The 20927-nt window shown below is 33.7% G+C and overlaps 4 protein-coding genes across 4 annotated transcripts; 2 read left to right on the top strand and 2 right to left on the bottom strand.

Annotated features, from left to right (window-relative positions):
• Positions 1-211: 211 nt before the first annotated feature.
• LOC109607616 (prostaglandin reductase 1-like) lies at positions 212-1612 on the bottom strand. Its single transcript, XM_020010017.2, has 6 exons — positions 1507-1612; positions 1350-1452; positions 1124-1297; positions 795-1068; positions 536-638; positions 212-488 (listed from the first exon to the last, which is right to left on the bottom strand). Exons 1-6 carry the CDS (start codon positions 1610-1612, stop codon positions 259-261), a joined length of 990 nt encoding a protein of 329 aa, XP_019865576.1. The 3' UTR covers positions 212-258.
• Positions 1613-4441: 2829 nt separating this feature from the next.
• On the bottom strand, positions 4442-6041 carry LOC109594775 (prostaglandin reductase 1). Its single transcript, XM_020010015.2, has 6 exons — positions 5881-6041; positions 5537-5639; positions 5299-5475; positions 4967-5240; positions 4799-4904; positions 4442-4745 (listed from the first exon to the last, which is right to left on the bottom strand). The coding sequence occupies exons 1-6, from the start codon at positions 5984-5986 to the stop codon at positions 4516-4518; spliced, it is 996 nt and encodes a 331-aa protein (XP_019865574.1). The 5' UTR covers positions 5987-6041; the 3' UTR covers positions 4442-4515.
• Positions 6042-9268: 3227 nt separating this feature from the next.
• On the top strand, positions 9269-14233 carry LOC109594785 (RRP12-like protein). The gene is made up of 15 exons (XM_020010025.2): positions 9269-9489; positions 9541-9848; positions 9909-10226; positions 10282-10521; positions 10579-10808; positions 10862-11138; positions 11192-11356; positions 11416-11670; positions 11728-12610; positions 12665-12822; positions 12872-13292; positions 13349-13513; positions 13566-13707; positions 13769-13897; positions 13956-14233. The coding sequence occupies exons 1-15, from the start codon at positions 9354-9356 to the stop codon at positions 14059-14061; spliced, it is 3933 nt and encodes a 1310-aa protein (XP_019865584.2). The 5' UTR covers positions 9269-9353; the 3' UTR covers positions 14062-14233.
• Positions 14234-15865: 1632 nt separating this feature from the next.
• On the top strand, positions 15866-17897 carry LOC109594786 (zinc finger protein 90 homolog). Its single transcript, XM_020010026.2, has 3 exons — positions 15866-16124; positions 16174-16864; positions 16919-17897. Exons 1-3 carry the CDS (start codon positions 15978-15980, stop codon positions 17653-17655), a joined length of 1575 nt encoding a protein of 524 aa, XP_019865585.2. The 5' UTR covers positions 15866-15977; the 3' UTR covers positions 17656-17897.
• The last annotated feature ends 3030 nt before the right edge of the window (positions 17898-20927 follow it).

The raw sequence follows: 20927 nt of genomic DNA, 5'->3' as shown, positions 1-20927 counted from the left end.
ATTCTTAAGTATTTGACTGTTTACAAACATCAAGGATCAATTTACTTTGACGACATAAAAATGAAATCGGATCAACTAAATTGAAAACATCAGCAAATATAAATTGTAGAATATTTTTGTGATGTGTGCCACACACTCTGATTAAAACACAGAGATAAACGACGCAAATTAAACAATGATAAAGGCTCTGTAGAAGAGGAGAGATGTTTTATTTGGAATGAACTCTTGTCACGAGTACTTCCATAATTAGGTTCATTTTTACACTTTTACTATCGATTTTCCTACGTTTGTTCCTTGGAACAACTGGACGAAAGCTGCGAATAAATTATCGAATCCTTCGGTAATTGTCTCTTGTATCTTCAACTTTCCTTCTTCGATCCATTTTTTGTTTTGGTTGATGCCTTCCATCCATCTGTTCTGCCATCTGGTCACTACAAATCCCTCCATTTTCAATTGTTTAAACACCATTGAGTACTGAATGGGACTGGCTAAAATTGCAGCACATAATTATTAATAACTTTCATTTATTTACCACCTTTGTCTGTGTCGTCGTTGTAACTTGAAATGGCACCACAAGCTGCGATCCTTCCAAACTCATTCATGTTGCTTATTACTGTTGAGCTTATTTCACCACCCACCTGCACAAAATTCACTTAATTTTAATAATTTTATTATTAGATGCTTCTTCTGTGCTAAAGAGAATAATTAAAACAAGTAATAAATAATAAAATGAGTTAACAACTTTCAGCATGGAACTCTTTACATTTTTAATTGTCCACAGAAAATATACTTACGTTATCAAAATAACAATCAACCCCTTCTGGTGCAACTTCCTTTAGAGCTTCATTAATGTCCTGACTTTTGTAATTAATAAAACTGTCGAATTTCAAATCGCCAATTAACCATTTCCCTTTTTCATCGGACCCAGCAATTCCGATAACTTTGCACCCTTTAATTTTAGCAATTTGTCCCACCAAACTGCCGACCGCTCCGGCCGCCCCAGAAACCACCACCGTCTCGCCGGACTTCGGCTGGCATATTTCCAAGAGACCGAAATACGCCGTGTTCCTGCGATTATCATTGTCATTAAAAGGTGCCCCTTTCATCGTACTTTGCAACACACCCAGGCATGCCGAGCACCCCTAAACCGTACGAAGGTGAAAGACCCCCGAAGTCGACCAGGTAAGGTGGTAGCCAATACGTCTCTTGGCCTGTGTGAATCGTGTGAGACCTCCAACCGAATTTACCCACCACGTACTCCCCAACCGGGTACTTTGGGTTCTTACTTTCCACTACCCTGCAACGTAACTTGGATTATAATAAATTAATTAATTTCCAAAGTGACTTACTTTGCCACCTGTGAACCCAGCATGGTCGCCCCTATTTTCAATTTTTTCTCGTACACCCTCATATACGGGTCGACACTGATATAAACCGCTTCGGCAAGAAACTCTGTGGATTAAATAATTTAACTTAAAGAACTAATTGTTGTTTGTTGTTACTTACCACCATTTTTCAGTTCAGGCAATTCCTCCTCGACAACTTTGAGGTCAGTGGGTTTTGGGACCCCTTCGAAATGTTTTTGAAGTTTGTAAACCTTGGCTAAAACCATCGTTAAGAATGAATATTATCGTGCGACCAGTTTATTTATAATTTTTAATATTTATTATCGGGCTGTTTTAATTTGCGTCACTAATAAAGGTCAGTATACCTTGGAAACAATAAATAACCAAATGTAAGTGATTTGCTAAAAATAATTGTAATTTAATTTTAATGAAAATTATTAATATAGAAAATATAGTGTATATTTTACTTAAATAATTATATTACATGTTTTAATATATAATTTGTACAAGAGTCGAGCCAGTTTAAAATTATGTTTAATATATAATTTTTTGTATATTGAATTTAATAAATTATACTCAATTCTTTATTCTCTATTGTGGAATAATCAGGCCATTTTTCATTGTTTCACAATATTATTTAATAGTGTAAATGTCTACAAATCCACTATTTTGGTCCTTATAAATCATAAAAAATTTTTGGAAAAAGGAAACTAATACAGAAATCTTTTTTATCTTCTTGTTTGTAGCTATTGTCATACTTGATTTTTAATAATGGAATAATGAAGCCATTATTCAATAGTTTCACAACTTTATTTAATAATAATTTAATTGTAAACTATAAAAAATAAGTGGAGGGAAGAAACTAATATAAATTTCTTTTTTTTTGTTTATATTTTAGTTAAGTTTAAAAGTATGTATCTTAATAATATATTATTTTTTATATAGTAAAGATGCCCATTTGCAATTAATTATTTATTTTCAATATTGGAATAATTAGGTCATTTCTCATATATTCACAATTTTATTTAATACTGTACTGTGGTCCTTTTAGATCATAAAATAATAATGGAAGGAGGAAACTAATACATAAATCTTTTGTATCTGCTTGTCTGAGGCTATTGTCATATAGATGGCAGTATGAAGTTTAAAAATTTAATTCTGATATTTCATTCAACTCATTTACGTTACTAAAAATCTACAAGCAAGCAGCAAGTACGTGTAATCTTTTAATAATAATTAAAAAATACAGTATTGTATTTGAACATAAAAATAATTGTTATTGTTATAATTATTATTGTTGTAATTCTATTTAAATAATTAAAAATCATAAAATTTTACAAAAGTAGAAATTGGTAGATTTAATGCATGACAAAAACAAATATTTTTTTTGAAATTGCCCGTTTGATTTTCAACTTATTGTTAATTATATAATTCAATTCTTTTTAATTAATTCTACTTGATTCACAATAGTGGAATAATAAGGCAGTGTAAATTTAATAGTACAAAACTAAATAAAATCACTATTTTACTTCTTGTAAATCATAAAAAATAAATGGAGGGAGGTAATTAATATAGAAATCTTTTTTATCTGTTTGTATATTGCTATTAGCAGAGAGATGGCAGTACGAATGTGTTTTAAAAATATATAATTCAAGCACCACTTAATTTTTTAACCAATTGAGAACACTGAAACTGTTCTAGTGTAAAAACTAAAAATAATATATTTTTCTAACTAAATTAAACAATTTTATAATATTTAATGATTTATGTTACAACCGTTTATTTATTTTTTAGTTAATAATTATTATCGGTCTTTTAATTTGCGTCATTAATAAAGACCAACATACTTTGGTAAATAATAATTAATAAATACAATTAATAAATACAATAAAAGTATTGTAAAAGTAGAAATTGGGAGATTTAATGCATAACAAAAACAAACTATTATTTATTTACTTTGAAATTGATTCTACTATGATTCACAACTTTATTTAATAGTGCAAAACTTAATAAAATCACTATTTTATTTCTTCTAAATCATAAAAAATAAATGGAGAGAAGAAACCAATATAGAAATCTTTTTTATGTGTTTGCCCATTGCTATTATCAGATAGATGGCAGTACGAATGTGTTTTAAAGGCATCATTTAATCATTTAACTGATATTTTTCTAACTAAAATAAACAATTTAATTATATTTAATACTTCATGTTAAAACAGTTTATTTATATTTTAGTTGATAATTATTATCTGACTTTTAATTTGTGTCTTGTAATTTTTAAATCCGTTGTAATAACATTGTTGGGAGAATCTCATCTGCAGGATTTCATCTTTACGATGTGAACATAATAAGCAAGAAAGTAAATTTCGTGTACGTAATTATAAATGTAAACTAAGCCATCTTTAAAGGCTTCCAAGATCATGGAAACTGATTAGGGGTTGTTAAGATACTCTCCTACTCATTTTACACATTCATTGTCATTTATTATTTATCGATTTCATTAATTATTCTCTTCTGTTTAATATAATCACGATAAATTTGTTAAGTAAAGTTCATTTGGTAGAGGTGGGTGAACTTGGAGGGCAAAACTAAACAAATAAATGAAAATTGTTATTAATAACTATTACAAGTGGAAGGATACAAAGAAAAAGAAACAAGAAGAAAATTAAAGATAAAAGAAACAATTGGATAATTCATTCGAACCGATTTTAAAAGCAGCACGTTCTTTTATGTGATGAAGAAATATCCCATTCATGAGCCCAGTTATGAAAGTACTCGTGACAAGATCTAAAAAATTCAGAGTTAATTTTGCGGGATGGCATCCAAATGGAACATCACTCCCGTTCAAGAGCCTTTATCATTGTTTTAATTCGGTTAATATTTATTTTCGTGTTTTAATCAAACCACATAGGTGGAGCACACTTCACAACACATATTCTCTACAAACAATTCGAGTTTGTCGATGTTCAATTTAGTTTATCCGATTTCGTTCATTTTGTCATCAAAGTAAATTGATTTGTGTTGTTTGTAACCAGTCAAATATTTAAGCATTGTTATCAGTTATTGTATTGTTTTTTATAAGAAAATTAAATTAATATTTTGTAAAATAATTTAACTTTATTTATTAATGATATGTATGATTCTAACAGTAATACTTATATTAAACAACTTAAACTTTAACAACAGCTTTTCCAACATTCTTCCCTTCAAGCATTTCCACAAAGGCCTTGAACATATTGTCGAAACCTTCTGTTACAGTTTCTTGAACCTGCAATTTGCCTTCCTCAATCCACTTCTTGTTTTGACTTATTCCTTCCATCCATCGGTTGGCCCATCTGGACACAATGAAGCCCTCCATCTTGAGTTGATTGAAAAGAATCGGGAACTGAATTGGGGTAACTGAAGTAACAATTGTTAGTACCAATTTTTTTAATATAAAGTATAAATGTTACCTTTGGTGGGTGTGATGTCGTTGTAGTTGGAAATAACACCACAAAGAGAAATTCTGCCAAACAAGTTCATGTTGCTCAACACTGCATAACTTATTTCACCTCCAACCTGAATTTAAACAATTGTTGATACTATTATTATTAATTAAAGAATGATTGATATTAACTTACGTTGTCAAAGTAGCAGTCAACACCCTTTGGTGCTGCCTTCTTCAACTCTTCATCAACGTTTTGAGTTTTATAATTGATAAAGGCGTCAAATTTCAAATCGTTGACCAACCATTTCCCCTTTTCTTCTGATCCAGCAATTCCAATGACTCTGCACCCTTTAATTTTGGCGATTTGGCCCACCAGACTTCCAACGGCTCCGGCAGCACCGGAAACTACCACCGTTTCACCGGATTTGGGCTGGCAGATCTCCAAAAAGCCAAAATAGGCTGTGTTCCTAAATAAAACAGCCCATTAGTAACCAATTCAAGTCGTTATTGTGTCATAAAACAAACCCGGGCATGCCAAGCACTCCCAGCCCGTACGAAGGGGGTAGTTTACCGAAGTCGACGACGTACGGTGCCACCCCTTCGATAGACGGCGCCCCGTTGTGTACCGTGTGAGTCCTCCAGCCGAAGTTACCCACCACATATTTTCCTACCGGATAATTGGGATTTTTGCTCTCGGTTATCCTGTAAACAGTTTAAATGGCGTGTGAAAACAGACGGAAAAGCTGGCGGAAATTGGACTCACTTCGCCACTTGACCCCCAATCATTGTGGTGCCCAGTTTTAGTCTTTTATTGTACGCCCTCATGTAAGGGTCGACGCTGAGATACGCCGCTTCTGCCAGGAACTCTGTTGGAATGCATGGAAGATAAGTTGATGTTTGGATGACTTTGTCAACATTGATTATGTTATAAAAGTTACATAATATTGATTATTATTGATTGCATTGATCAAGGTCATTACTGAAACATCTACACAAAAACAAATAAATGTTTTTTCTTAGTTTAATACGAGAATACTTATATGAACACTAATCAATGTTCTAGAATGTAGAAGAAATATTAAGATGTAAGCGTTTTCTTTAACATACCTCCATCCTTTATTGGAGGCAATTGCTCCTCGATGATCTTGAGGTCTGTGGCTTTGGGCACACCTTCGAAATACTTCTCGATTTTGTATACTTTGGCGACAACCATTGCGGAAATATTCCTCCACACACCAAACGCACGTGAACACTGTATGTTATTTACTAACATATCTACTAGTCTGTATATTTATAGACACCCAACAAGTGATAATTATCTGTTCGGGTATAGACGGAGATCATCGTCAAATCTGATAAGTCATTGAATAGATTTAAATGCCAACTCATCTTCACATTTATTGGTAACCAGAAAGAACATTATAACTATATAAGTGGAGTATTAAATTTATCCTTGATACGTCCACATGGTTTCCACCCTCAAAATTCATGTAGACTGGGGGCGAGTGCGTGAGACTAAAATGACAAACTCACCTTAAAGACTTATTCACTTATGAACTAAACGGCCGATCTTTCGTCCTCGGGGACGTCTCCCTCTATCTCTCTCCCTTTAATATGTTTAAGCGTAACATTTTACACCCAATTTCCCCCAAGAAGAGTGGGCCTGGAAGATGGTGAAATAGCTTTTCCCACAAACATTCTTTGCTTGACTCGAGATGTCAATGCAATTATTATAATGGTTCTTCACGTCGGATTTTGCTTTGAATGGAGCCAGTTATCGCGGTATCTTATTTAAATTTTCCTTTTTATACGATGTAAAGGGCTTATACGGAGGAATTCATTAAGAAATTGAATTTGTCGGTGTTTCCACATTGGATTTATTGCCTTTCTGGAATATTTGTATGCATTTATTTGATTCACAAGCCAACATAATTAATTTTGATGATATGAAACTAATGATGACATTATTTACATTAATTATACTTTGTCCAATACAAATTTTATTTATAGTCATAATCTATATTTATATAATTAAATTTACGTGTAATGGTTTTTGTAATTCATTTGATTTGCAAACTATTAATGTTTATACAAATAAAAATGGAAATTTCTAGATTAAACCGCTAAACTAATACGCAGTTAAATACTTTAATAAAGTATTTATATTAATTACACTAATAAAACTAATTGTACAAATAAAATTTGAATTTGTCTTTGAAATTAAACAAAACAATTTTAAATAAATAAATCATATTTTGGTGTTTTAATGATCCAACTTTTTAAATATATATTTTCATGTGTTTTCACTGAAAATATTGTTATATCCTATGAAATTTAAAAATAAATACCTAGTTTATTTATATTTTTAATTGATATTCGAATTTATTTTAGAAATGAATTTTGCCCAATTAATTAAAAGTTGCCTGGATAAATGTTTTTCCAATTAGAAATATATATGGAGTTTTATTGTATAATGAATTAAGTTTATTAGAAAATTGTTACTGTTTTAATTATTATTGTTAATTATATAACTTAATTGTTTTTTAATTAATTCCACTTAATTCACAATAGTGAAATAATAAGGCCATTATTCAATAGTTTCACAACTTCATTTAATAGTCCAAAACTTATTAAAATCACTATTTTACTTCTTGTAAATCATAAAAAATAAATGGAGGGAAGAAACCAATATAGACTTCTTTTTTATCTGTTTGTCTATTGCTATTATCAAAGAGATGGCAGTATGAACATGTTTTAAAAATATATAATTCAGGCATCATTTATTCATTTAACTAATTGATGTCACTGAAACTACTCTAATGTAAAAAGTAGAAACAATATATTTTTCTATTAATTAAACAATTTTCCAATTAGAAATATATATGGAGTTTTACTGCATAATGAATTAACTTTATTAGAAAATTATTGTCAACAATCATTTTAAAACATATTCATAATTCCCGATAGTAATGGTCTATAACTCAATAATTGTATTAAAAGAATTAAATTTTACATATTCTATAATCTTCTTTAATTGTGAAATAAATTATGTTAAGAATAAATGGTAATAATTCCTAATAACTATTAAAGCTAATTTTGTTAGAAATGTGTTATTATTTATTATGCATTATCACTTTAATGACAATTCAAATTATTGTCTACGATAGCGTTAAATAAATTTTGCTACGTCACAGTTATTTCATCAGATATCACAACGGTGAGTCAAATAGGAATGTAAGTACAATTTTTCACGTGAATTAGTTCAGATGGATTTTATACAGTAAACCCCCTATTAAAATTGCTCGGTGATTTACCGGAAGTTATGGTGGTCTTAAAGGAATTTATTGGGGAATTTATTATCGCCACCACTAAATACCCTGTTAAATATTCCTCGCCTGAGTATTCTCATTTGAATTTAATCGATATCCAATTTTCTTAAGATACAATTACTACTAATACGCAAAAAATATAGTTTAAAAAGAAACTTAGCTCAAAGTTTCAATAATAAAAAAGAAAACTTTGAACTTGTATAAGCATTTTATTAGCACTTCGCTTCCGTAACTTTCCCATTTCGGCAATAATTAAGATTTTACGTCCTTATTAAAGAATATCTCATTTTCCTGTCGACATAAAATTTTAATTTAAAAATAGCGAACGCCTAAAGAGAAATTTGTGGAAGGCGGGCCGTGAAAAATACGGTTTCTCTTATATCCTGCTTTATAAATTGACGTCATTAATGCCTACTCTAAACGCGTTTACCTAATTCGGTTATTCGTTAAGTGATTTTTTTCATTATAATTTCATCTCGTTTTAATTTTACTAGATGATGAACCTTGATAATCTACTGTGCAAAAAAAAAAAATAATTAAATCAACATAGAAATCTTAAGAAAATCTTCTGTTTATTTTTTTTGTCTATAAATAAAATAATATAATATTAAGTAATTATTTAAGAAGTATTTATTAAAGAAATCTTTATTAGTAAATTTTCGAAATATTTTTATACAAACCAGTGTGTAAAATATGAAGTTAAAGTATATAATCTAGTTCATTTTAAATCGTTAAAATATTATTATATATATTATGTATATTAAAATGTTTTAAAAAGTACTGAAGTACTCTTAGTGTTAACTGAGTTGCCTATACGTATTCTACCACAAATTCATTGAATAAGAAATATCAAACATGCACTTTCTTTCCTAAAACCTGCCTTAGAAAACCCCATTAAGACCTCATTTTAATACCAACCTAATTTCCTACACGTGTAAATAACAATTTTTAAGAAACTTTTATTATTTTGGGGTATAATAACTTAACCACTAGCTATAATAGTGTAACATATAATAAAGTACATAACATTTTTTTATTATTAATGCCCTATTAAAAAGTGAGACAAGACTTAATTAATTAATGCCCTATTAAAAAGTGAGGCAAGACTTAATTGGTATAACTGTGAATTTAAAAAATTGGTAAACTGAGCTATATATCTGCCGACTAATTTTGTGACAGTTGACGTTTACCTAACCTCAAACCCGCAATAACAAACACGTGCGTTTCGAAACCGAAAATAAAACACACAAAATGGCAAAGTTCCGAAGCAAATTGAAAGGCCAAACGAAAGGGAAACGTTGGCCGAAAGGACAGAGTTCCGTGTCAAATCCCGAAACACGCAAACACAGAGATCTGGCCAAGAACCGCTTCTTCCAAGAAAATTTGGGTATGCACCACCAAAATAACGTTGTTTAATGTTAATTAAATGTGCAATTAGGTCCCAACTCTTTGACGTCCGATGCTTTGAGGAAACACGACGCGGTACAATCGTTTCTGCCGAAAAATGAGGCGCAAATGGAGGAGGATGTTGAGTCTTCGGTGGCGAGTGGCAGCTCTTACAGAACCATGCAGACGTTCGCTTCGGAGTGGTCCGAGTGCAGTAACATGTCCTTTAATAGGTTCTTGAAGGTTTTCAGGTCGGACTCGGCGTTGCATAAAGAAATGTTGGCCGTTTTGGCTGCTATAACTGATGTTATTAAGGAAAACGGAGGGACTGAAAGCTCCACTGAATACTTTTGTGCCTTGGTTAGTTGTCAACGAATAACACGTTCAAGTTATAGTTTAAAATGTGTGTTACATTTGTAGCTGACGACACTGGAACAGGTCTACAATGTGGAGGACAAAAATGAAAGTCAAGTAACGGCAGTCTTGTCACTGATAAGTATGGGCATTAAGACAGTACCGGAAGGTGTACTGAGGAAAAACTTTGAGGATGTCACAGTGAAAATGTTGCACATTCTCAATGACTATGTAAATTCAGATAATAATCAAATTATTAAGGCTGTGTTTAATATCCTGTCTGTTTTACTAAAAACACAAGAATTGGCTGCTTGGTCCCATGGATCAACAAATAATATATTCAAGGCTTTAGTTAACCCATTTTCCATCCATTCAAAGCCAAAGGTTTGTATTAATATGTAAGTCATCAATTGTTGCTAAATAAACTTGATGTTTTTAGTGGAGGAAAGCAGCCCAACAGTCTATAATAAACACACTGTGCTCAGATAGCTTCAAAAATAGCACAAATGTAGCGGCAAATTCAGTTGCTGAATTCTGTGAGGACACCCTGAACACATGTATTGGGAGCACAGCAGGAACAGTGTCTGTTGCCAGCCTACAAACTGGCCAAACCACTATTTTACATGTGCTGGGTTTGATGAAGGACTGCATCTCATTCTTCAGTGTCAACCACATCAAAGTAATTGATTATTGTTCCTTACTCAAACAGTAAATGTATTTAATTATTTTGTTGTAGAAATGTTGTGAGTGCATACTGAGGCTTTTGACGTTAAATTATCCGATTGTGACTTCGTGTGGCCTCCAAGTCATCCATAATTTATTCTCCAGTCAATCAGCAGTCGTACCTGGACAACTCAACGCCCAAATCATTACTGCTCTCTATGAGTATCAACCTGCAGCAACTGACGTTCAACCAACACTAGCCTGGTTGGCTGTCATGCAACAGGCTCATGTCCACCTATCTGAGTAAGAATTAGTAACTAAAAACGTTGACTTATTATTTAATTTGGATATTTCAGCGTTGATATTTCTTTGTCAACGATGGCGCTACCGAAGATATTCAGTACAGTCACACAACTGTGGCTTTCAGAGAAGGCTGAAGTCATAACTTCCGCCACACACGCCCTAGAAGTGCTGTTAAAAGACGCAGTAGCTCCAGTTTGCCAGAACCCAGACTTGGTCTCACAGCACAAATCCAAATTGGAGAAGTGCTTCAACACAATTCAATTGGGGCTTGGTTATCAATTCAACAGTGCCTGGCACCAAGTTTTGCACGTAATCAGCGTAATGTTTGAGGTAGTGCCAATTAATAACAATTTAATAAGGTACTACAAAGTTATCTCTTGTAGGCTGCAGGTGCAAATTGTAGCGACTTAATGCTGGGCACCCTAAAATCGCTGACGGAACTCAGAGACTCGTACAAGTTCAGCTACAACAACGAACTGGAACACGCCGTCGGATCAGCCATCAGAGCTTTGGGACCTGAAACTGTTCTCAGTGTCATCACCTTAAAAGTAACCCCTGAGACAATCAATTAAGGGTGACACATAATTAATTTTTGATTGAATTCCAGAAAGAAAATGGGGACCTGAACATCGACAGGTCGTGGCTGTTGCCGGTGCTCAAGGAGAACATCAAGACGGCCACCTTAGAGTACTTCATTAAGGGTATTTTGCCCCTGGCCCTGTTCTGTCAGAGGCGTTCGGCCGAGTTGGCTCAGAAGAACGACGGAATCGGAGCCCACAGTTCCGAATTGCTGTACTTGCAGCTTTGGAACTTACTGCCCTGCTTTTGTACTCGTCCTACTGATATTAAAACTGAATTCAAAGTAATTACACTGTAATTTTAAGTTGTAACAATAAATTCACGTTGCGTTGTTTTGTAGTCCATTGCCAAAGTTTTGGGGACGGCCATTTCAGACAAGAAGGAACTGAGGCTGGCAGTAATGGCAGCTTTAAGGAAGCTGATCATGAGCGCCAAAGCCAACGAATCCGCCGAGGACTTGGCCGAAATAGCCAGATTCGACAAAAACTACTTGCCCATCTTGTTCAACGTCTACACCACAAAGCCGATTGGAAGCGACGAAGAGGGACAACGGTTGGCCGCGTTGGACACCATTAAGGTGTACTTGTCGGTGGCGAGACCGGAGCTGACCCAGAGCCTCTTCACGACGGCCCTCCAACGTCTGAACAGCTCGTCCGAAGACCCCGAAGACTCGTTCATCAAGGAGAGCATCCTGGACTTGATCCGGGCTTTGGTCCCCTATCAAAACGCCGACAACATCAACCTGCTCTACGAGCAGTGCGTCAAACACCTACCCGAAATCACCAACAACAAGGAACAGAAAAAGGCCTACAGGATTTTGGAGGAGATTTGCGGCAGCGACTCCGAAGGTTGCAAGGAGTTCGTCAAGTCGCACCGCAAGGACGTGCAAAAGCTCCTAATCAAATCGCTAAACAGCGCCGCCGTTTCGAGCAAAGGCAGCCGACTGAGGTGTCTCAACTACTTGCTGAAGGCCCAGCCTCAACTGGACCACGAGAGCAAACTAATCCGCTCCGTTGTCCCCGAGGCTGTCTTGTGTTGCAAAGACATAAACGAGAAGTGCAGGTCGATGGCTTACTCACTCTTGAACACTGTAGGCGAAATACTGATGAGCCACGACCAGTTGAACCAGTTCTTGGCGCTGCTGGTTGCGGGGCTGGCCGGGCCTGCGCAGCTCATGAGTTGCACCGTTTTGGCTTTGGCGTCGGTGCTGCATCAGTTTTCTGGTAACACGGCGGACGTGGCTTTAAAACTAGATGTACAACTTTCATTGTTTTTAGGCGCCTTGGGCCAGGAAAACATCAAGACTTTGTTGGAGAACGTCTGCTTACTCTCAACGTCCCCAACTAGGGAAGTGGTGGCTTCATCTCTTAGTTTTATCAAGGTGTACACCAAATGCTTGCCCAGTCCGGTGGTGGCTGCTTCTCTACCCACGATTGTGAGTTTAAAATTAAATTAAGTCACTGGCATTAATTGAGTTTTTATAGATGAAAGCGCTGGTGGAAATGACGGAGGACTGCAAAAGGCACTTCAGATTGAAAGTGCGCGACATCCTGGACCGACTGATCCGCAAGTACGGTTGCGATTCCTTGACGCCGCACGTCCCGCCTTCGGACGCCGTTATGTACAAGCGGCTCAGGAATCTCAGGAAGTTGAACGCACGTAAGAAGAAGATGAAGGAGGAACAGAAGGACGAGGATGGCAGCGACGACGACGAGGAGTTCATGGTCAAGGGCAAGCTCAACAACGTGGACGACATTCTGGCCGACTCGGACTCCGAATTTGAAGACATGGACGTGGATCAACCCAAACAGAAGGCGAAGAGCAAGAAGGTTAACACTTGGATCGAGGAAGATCCGGAGTCCATCGTCGACTTTACCGATCCAAATGTCACTAGTAAAATCACAGGTACGTCGCACAATTTGTCGAGGTAACATTAATTAAACAAAAATTAATCGTTTCAGCTACAAAGCCAGGCCAAGAAATTAAACCGACGGTTGAAAAGAAGGTGGAAAAAGACAGAGGTTTCAAAACTGCTTCAGATGGTAGACTTATCATTAAAGACGATAGTTCAGATGACAGTGACACAGGAAAGAAGGACAAATTTAATTTTGATGACTCAGATTCAGGTAGAACCCAAAATAAATGTTTTAATTATGTAGTTCATTGTTTAAATTGCAGATGATAACCAAAGTATAGCTGAAACTTTGATGCTATCCAATAAGAAACGCAAAAGGGGCACAGAAAGTGTCAAAAGTGGATTCAGTACGGCATCATCACAACCACTTAACAAGTATAAACATGGTGGCGTTGGAATTCACAGGTAATTAATTTAAAATATCCTCGTAATTCAATAATTTTACTACTTTTTATTATTTTTTTAGATCTTTGGATTCAGGATCAGTTGCAGGAAGTGAGTACAGATCTAAAAAAGCTTCTGGTGATGTAAAGAAAAAGGGCAAAGTTGATCCTTATGCGTATTTGCCTTTAAAAAGAACAGCACTAAACAAAAGGTGAGTAGCAAAATTGTAATTTTATATAATAGATATACATTTTTTTTTTTGTTTTTAGACTGAAGAGAAAATCTGGAGGGCAATTTAAGAGCATCATCAAGGGCGCCAAAGCAGGAGCTTTGAAAGGTGCAAAGGCGAAGAAACATATGAAATTGAATAAATAAAGATTATTTATTTATTTATGTTGTTATATATTTGAAAATAAGATTAAATTGAAGTTTAATTATTAAAATGAAATTTCTAGTAATACATTTAAGTATATTTAATTTGTATAAATAAAACTCGATAGTTTTAATTCTTTTGTTACAAATAAAATTGAATAAATATAAAATCAAAATAATAATGCTTTTAAGTTCTTCCGAAATGGTCACAAATATGTTTATAAAATTAAATTTCATATACAACGGTTCTAAAATAGTTGGTCAAACAAACTTTTTCCTTGAAATTTTTGAAAATTTAAAATTATTTATTAAATTGAGGTTTTGTTTTGTATAATAAAAAATCAACAAAATATTTATTTCATATATTTTTTTAAATATTCCATTTTTAGATGTGTTAAAGAACTTGTCTTGGTCAATTGAAAAAAATCAAAATTTTTTAGAGGAAAATTAATTTTAGACTTGAACAGTACTGATTTTTGACGTTTTTCCTTGAAATTTTTAACAAGAATTTATATAATTCTATATTCTTTTTTTTCAGAAAGCTCATCAAAAATAGAATATTTTCAAAAAGAAAAAATTTTGTTATATAAATATTTGATAATCTTATGATCGTTAAAATGTTTACAAATTTGGAACAAAATCAAAAAGTTTAAATTAATAAATATGTTAATTTTAAGAAAAAACACAAAAAATCTGTATTTTTCAAATTTAAAATTAGTTTTTCTCTAAGATTTCATTATCTCAAAACATAAAAACGTTATTTACAATTTTTTTTAAGTTGAAAACTTCTTTGGCCGCTTGGGCACTTTTTGGTAGAGGGTCGCGTCACCGACATGCTCACGACTGGAGTACGCGCAGTGTATATCTGTAGATCTACAGATGACATATAGTGCTATGTATATCTTATAAGTGAAATTGAATTTTATTTAATGAAAAATTTGAATTACACATTTTCATTTCTTACTTTAATTACCATAAGCTATTGTTTTTTTGAAAATATTATATTATTATATATATATATACCGTATCAAAAATGATGAGCGTGTCTACTCGCATATTGAGACGGAACATCAATACCCCTTTGTAAACAAAAAGGAAAGATATACATGCAATTATGTGGGCGGGCCGAACTGACTGGAGGGGATCATTTGGTTTTGCTGCGTTTAGCATGCGGTTCGTCTCCGCAGACGTTGTTTTTAGTATATTTTATTTAATTTTTGGGATACATTTTTATTTTGAAAAAAGTAGTTTATTTTTAGAATACTTATTTTTGTTTTTGATATACCCTCAAAAAATATTTCATTTTACAGATTGAAAATTATACAAAGTTACGGAATTTAAATGGAGCATCCGAAGAACTCGAACTACATCCCTACGCATACGGAGAGTTACTAAATGCATTCGCAAAGATTAATTTACATTGTGCGCCGGCGCGCACCAGCACGGCGCATTGTCTCTGAGAGTAGGGATTCTTACTACCGGGCAAAACTTTACTCTCTTTGTCGTGCATCCATCTCTTACAATATCCAGACACGAAGAGCATTTTTCATACGGTATATATATATTTTCAAATTTAAAATAAATCATACAAATCAAACACAATAAAAATTATTTATAAATCAATAAATAATCAAACTAACACAAATTAATAAACACGGAAATAAATGAAAGATACTACACAAAATAAATGGATATACGCAAACACATGTTAGCAAATGAAATATTAGAAAATATAAAAATTCACAGCGGCAACATTGAGTTCAACTTCGAGGTTTTCTATGGAGGTTCCAAAGTAGCCAACTTAATTTTAGGCCACTATAGTCAATGTATATAGTCTTTGGTTTACACTCTGGTTATTTCTATTCTGTGACGGTGGCGTCCGATTTTGACAAATAAACATAACCTTACACCAAGCTAAAATGAAAGAAAACAAAACTGTGACCATTGAAAACTTCCCTATAATTTGCAGGATTTGCTTGAACAAACGAACCGGAGTCCAAATTTTAAATGTGAAAAGACGAAAAGTTTTATTATCCGACCTGTTAACAATGTACACTTCAATAAAGGTTGTTTCGATACCACTTATTGGAAATATATAATCTTGTCGTTTCGTAGGTAAAAGAAGACGATAAAAAGCCAGATAAAATATGTAAAATGTGCGAGAATAAAATGTTTACAGTCCACAATTTCGTACAAAATTGTAAAAGGGCGGAATCAATTTTAAATTCACTTTTACTTAAGCACAAAATTGATGACAATTTTGATCCAAGTGATAATTTACCCTTGATAACGTTTGTTCAGAAGAAAGAACCTGATGATAAACTTGTCCAAGATGAATATGAAATAAAAGACGAGTACCATTCAGACAATAACAATGGCTTTGATGATAATGATGAGGTAGACAGCGAGATGGATATAGAAAGCAATGTGCCAGCCACAAAAATACTACAACCTGAGTTAGAAATAGAAGACAAAGAGACTCACAAAAATAACACAGACAAAATAAAAAGAAAAAGGCAGTATTCATGTAAAGTTTGCAATCAAGTGTTTAAGGATTATGAATCCGTGAAGGAACACAGAAAAGAATACAAACACGTTCGACAGAAGCGCCACTCTTGCCCCACTTGTAATAAAACGTTTCAATGCAATTATAGACTTAAAGAACACATCAGGACTCACACTGGTGAACGTCCAAATGTCTGCGACACTTGCAACAAAAGATTCAATTCCAAATCTGATCTCAAGAGGCACATTGTGATAATTCATTTGAATATTAAAAAGTATAAGTGCCAATATTGTGATAAAGGTAATTATTGATAATATGTTGTAGTGAAATAAGTTGTTTGTTTTTGTATCATAGGATTCAGCAGAAAGTTCTACCTGAGAGACCATGAAAGGACGCACACAGGAGAGCGATTATACAGTTCGTGCTGCGCCAAAGAGTTTACATCCTACTACTCGCTGTACCATCACGAAAAGAAACACAAGTACAACAAAATGTACGTAAAGAAAATCGACCCGAACAAGCCAATCAAAAAGGAATCAGGCGAGGAAGGCAACTATCGGTGTTACATCTGCCCCAAGGTACTCCGCACCGACTACTCGTTAAAACGTCACATATCGGTCAAACACGACATCAGGAACTTGACGTGCGACGATTGCGGGGCCCAATACCCCAGCATCAGGGAGCTGAACGAGCACATAAGGTCGACGCACAAAGACCACCCCTACACCATCGCCCACAACGTCAAGGAGTTCAGTTGCATGGTCTGCGCGAAGGAGTTCAAGTACAAGAGCTCGCTCAGGGACCACATGCGGGTGCACACCGGCGACACGAAGTTCAAGTGCTCCGAATGCGACAAGATATGTTTGAACAGGCGCAAACTGAACGAGCACATGAGGATACACACGGGCGAGAAGCCCTACACCTGTAGCTACTGCGGAAAGAACTTCAGGACGTTGACCAACATGTCGGAACATCAGAAGACCCACACCACCGAGAGGAATCACGTTTGCGCCAAATGCGGGAAGAGTTTCTACGACGCGAGGAGCTTGAAGAAGCACTCGGCCACCCACGAAAATAATATTGTCCAATAATATTATAATTTAGGCAATAAAAACCTAAGTGGGTCGTATTTGTTAAGGTTGAATTAAAACTGCTGTATTTATTGAATTTAGACAAAATTGAATACTTTACAATTATTGTTTGTACAAAAAGCTTTTGTGAATTTTATGTTAATACGCTGAAACATTCAAATATTCATAAAAAGGTGTAATTATTTAAATTATAATAAAAATAAGATGTTTTTATCTACAATAATAAATCAACTTCAATGTGATTTTAAGTATTACTTATTTAACCAATTAGTGGTAATTATACAAGGTGTTCCTAAAATAGTTTAGGAGCAAATAAAACACACACAAATCTTACTCCTAAAGAAAATGCAGTATCTCAAATGTAAATTGATTTTATCTCATGTCTGTGAACTTCACCTTAGTCCTGTTTAAATTTGATGTTTGTTCTAAAATTATACCTACAGTTCAATCTTTTTACATAATGATACAGTATTATAGATTCTTGGGACTCCCCTCTTTCTACTAAATCTAACACTGGATGTTACCAAATATCCAGTTTACTGTTTAGAGACTATTTTGGTGATTTTTATGCCCATTAAGTATTATTTTTAACACATCTCTTAAAACTAATTGCTTTCCCAATTTGTGGAAATGTTTTCTACTTTTGAATTTTGTTAATGTGTGATTCCAACTGATATTTCCTTTTGTTAAAAGCATAGATTCTGAAATTGTTTGGGTTTGTAGGGCTTCTCACTTGACTAATTAAATGATTTTGGATGTCTCTTCATATAGATGATTTCTTCATCAAGATGTTGGTATTTCTTAAGTTTGTTTGACTTGATTCTTCAGTTAGGTATTGGGAACTACTTTCCTTATTAGTAATAATGTTGAATAAGTGCATTTGCCCCTCATTAATTGCATTAAACCTATTTGTTGTTATTGATCTGTCTTATTGATTGGCAGAGTACAGATCCTCTGTTTCATTTGGCCCCATGTTGTAAAATCTAATAGATTCCACAGCCTTCATGGGTCTATTGATAAGTAAGTGGCTGTTGTTCTTTTGCAGTACTCCAAATTACCTACAGCATCGCACTTACTAGCACATCAACATATTCAGAATTTGTGTACTCTGAGACTATTTCATCATATCATCCTTATTGATTTTATAACTCACTTTAAATTTCTTCAAGCCTTGACATATTCTTTGACAGTTGGCACATAGAAAACCTATGTGTAGCAGTGGTGCCAACTTTAAGATATATGTTGAATTGTTGGTCTGCATACTGCAGGGCTCTGTAATCATATGCTCGAGAAGTATTCGTATTCTGTAACATAAATATAATAAGAATTAAATTAAAACTTGAGGTGTATTCAAATAACTGCTTTTATATATAAAAAAGTAGTTCTTTAATTAATTAAAATTAAAAATATAATATATAATAACAACACATAGTAACGTATTACAGTAATTTTCTTTTGGGTGGAAGTATTTGCTTTTGTGATGCACCAGTGCCATCTTTTCGAAATGTTTTGAATTGTTGAAATGATATGGTTAGCATACTGCAGGGCTCTGTAATGGGGTGTTCTGTGTCTGTAATCATATGCTCGAGAAGTATGTTCTGTAACATATCCTCACTAATTAACATAAATATAGTGAATTGTTAAAAATATAATTTTTATATTATAGATTCTTTAAATAAATATGTGTAAGGAATAATCGTTTAATGTTTACATACTCTTTGTAAAGAATTTTATTATAGAATGGACATAATTGTATCATGGGTTGCATAACGTTCAGAGAACGAGCATTCAAAATTTTTCTGTTCAAGAGTATAAATATTAATTTCAAAATTCTAAAAATATTATATTTAACTATTACACAAATTTACTATTAAAACTATATAATAGTACATAAGTACATATAAGTATTACATTAAACTTGAGGTGTAAATAACTCCTTTTATATATAAAAAGTCCATTGTAAAGAATTTTATTATAGAATGGACATAATTGTATCATGGGTTGCATAACGTTCAGAAAACGACATTTTTATGTTCAAGAGTATAAATATTAATTCTAAAATTCCAAAAATATTATATTTAAGTATTACACAAACTTACTAATAAAACTACATAATAGTACACCAATATTATTTTTTTAACTTGAGATTTATTCAGATAACATATTTAATTATAAAAATTGTGAATAATTTTGAATATTAATTATTTAATATTATATTATGGAACTAAATTAATTACACACATATATAATTTGAATACATACATTTTTTGTATATATAAGTATATTTAAAAAGAAATAAAATTATTAGAATGGATTTGTAAAAAAATAATATGTATTTTGTTGTATGTAAGTGATTAAAATTAAAACTATAATATATAAAAATTACAAAAAAGTAGCTAAATAAGTTGAAGTTTTTATTGAATTTTGACTTGAGGAAGTCCTAATTAGTATGATAACCCGACAGTAAATAAATAACCAATTGTTGTTTGTATTGTAAAACAGAGGGACGTCTTCGCAGCAAATCGGATCGTCCGCCGACCGAAAGTGTCATTGGTCGGAGACGGAGAATCGCGATGCACACACGTACACCATTCGGACGTTCGGGCCGTGGGGAGAGGTTACGGTTCCGGTCGCGGATTAGAGGGATTAGACGTCGAAAAAGCGGTGATACGATTACCCCGCCTACGGGCCAATGGGACGTGCCGGAATCCGGCCCCGCCTTCTAAGATGGGGGCCGAGCCGAAAGAAGATTGCGATCGCCCGATCGGCCGGTTCCGTTACCTGGCTGTTTGTCGTGGAAAACCGTTTGATCATTTCACGGTGCGATGCGCTAAATAATTTACGCCAATTATGGCAAATTAATGCAAAAATTTAATTAACGATTTAACCGAATGCTGCGCGTTCGGCTACGTTTCAATCATTGATATTTATTAGTTTCGGGAACCGTCGGACTGTGAATTTTCGTTTGGCCCGTAAATATTTAATAAACACGCCGCCCGACTAGCGACGTGTCAACAATAAAAAATAGAAAATGAACGTTTTGTAATGCAAAAATTATTTTATGGGCGCAGTGTGTTTTTTAAATGGTGGCGGAATAAATTTTTTGGTAAACATTTCAAGAATGTAACGGCCGAAATGCATCGCACGTGGCCGTATGGCTTTAACACCAACATTTAAAATTCATTGTGAATTTGATTATGTTTAAATGTTTATTAATTTTAAAAATGCGTTAGATAATAACGAATAAATTATCACGATAAAACAATATTGGA

This window comes from Aethina tumida, chromosome 5 (genome assembly GCF_024364675.1).
Source record: "Aethina tumida isolate Nest 87 chromosome 5, icAetTumi1.1, whole genome shotgun sequence".
NCBI classification, from domain to species: Eukaryota; Metazoa; Arthropoda; class Insecta; order Coleoptera; family Nitidulidae; genus Aethina; species Aethina tumida.
Note: the sequence above shows the minus strand (reverse complement) of the source record. Positions and strands in the feature narration are given on the sequence as shown.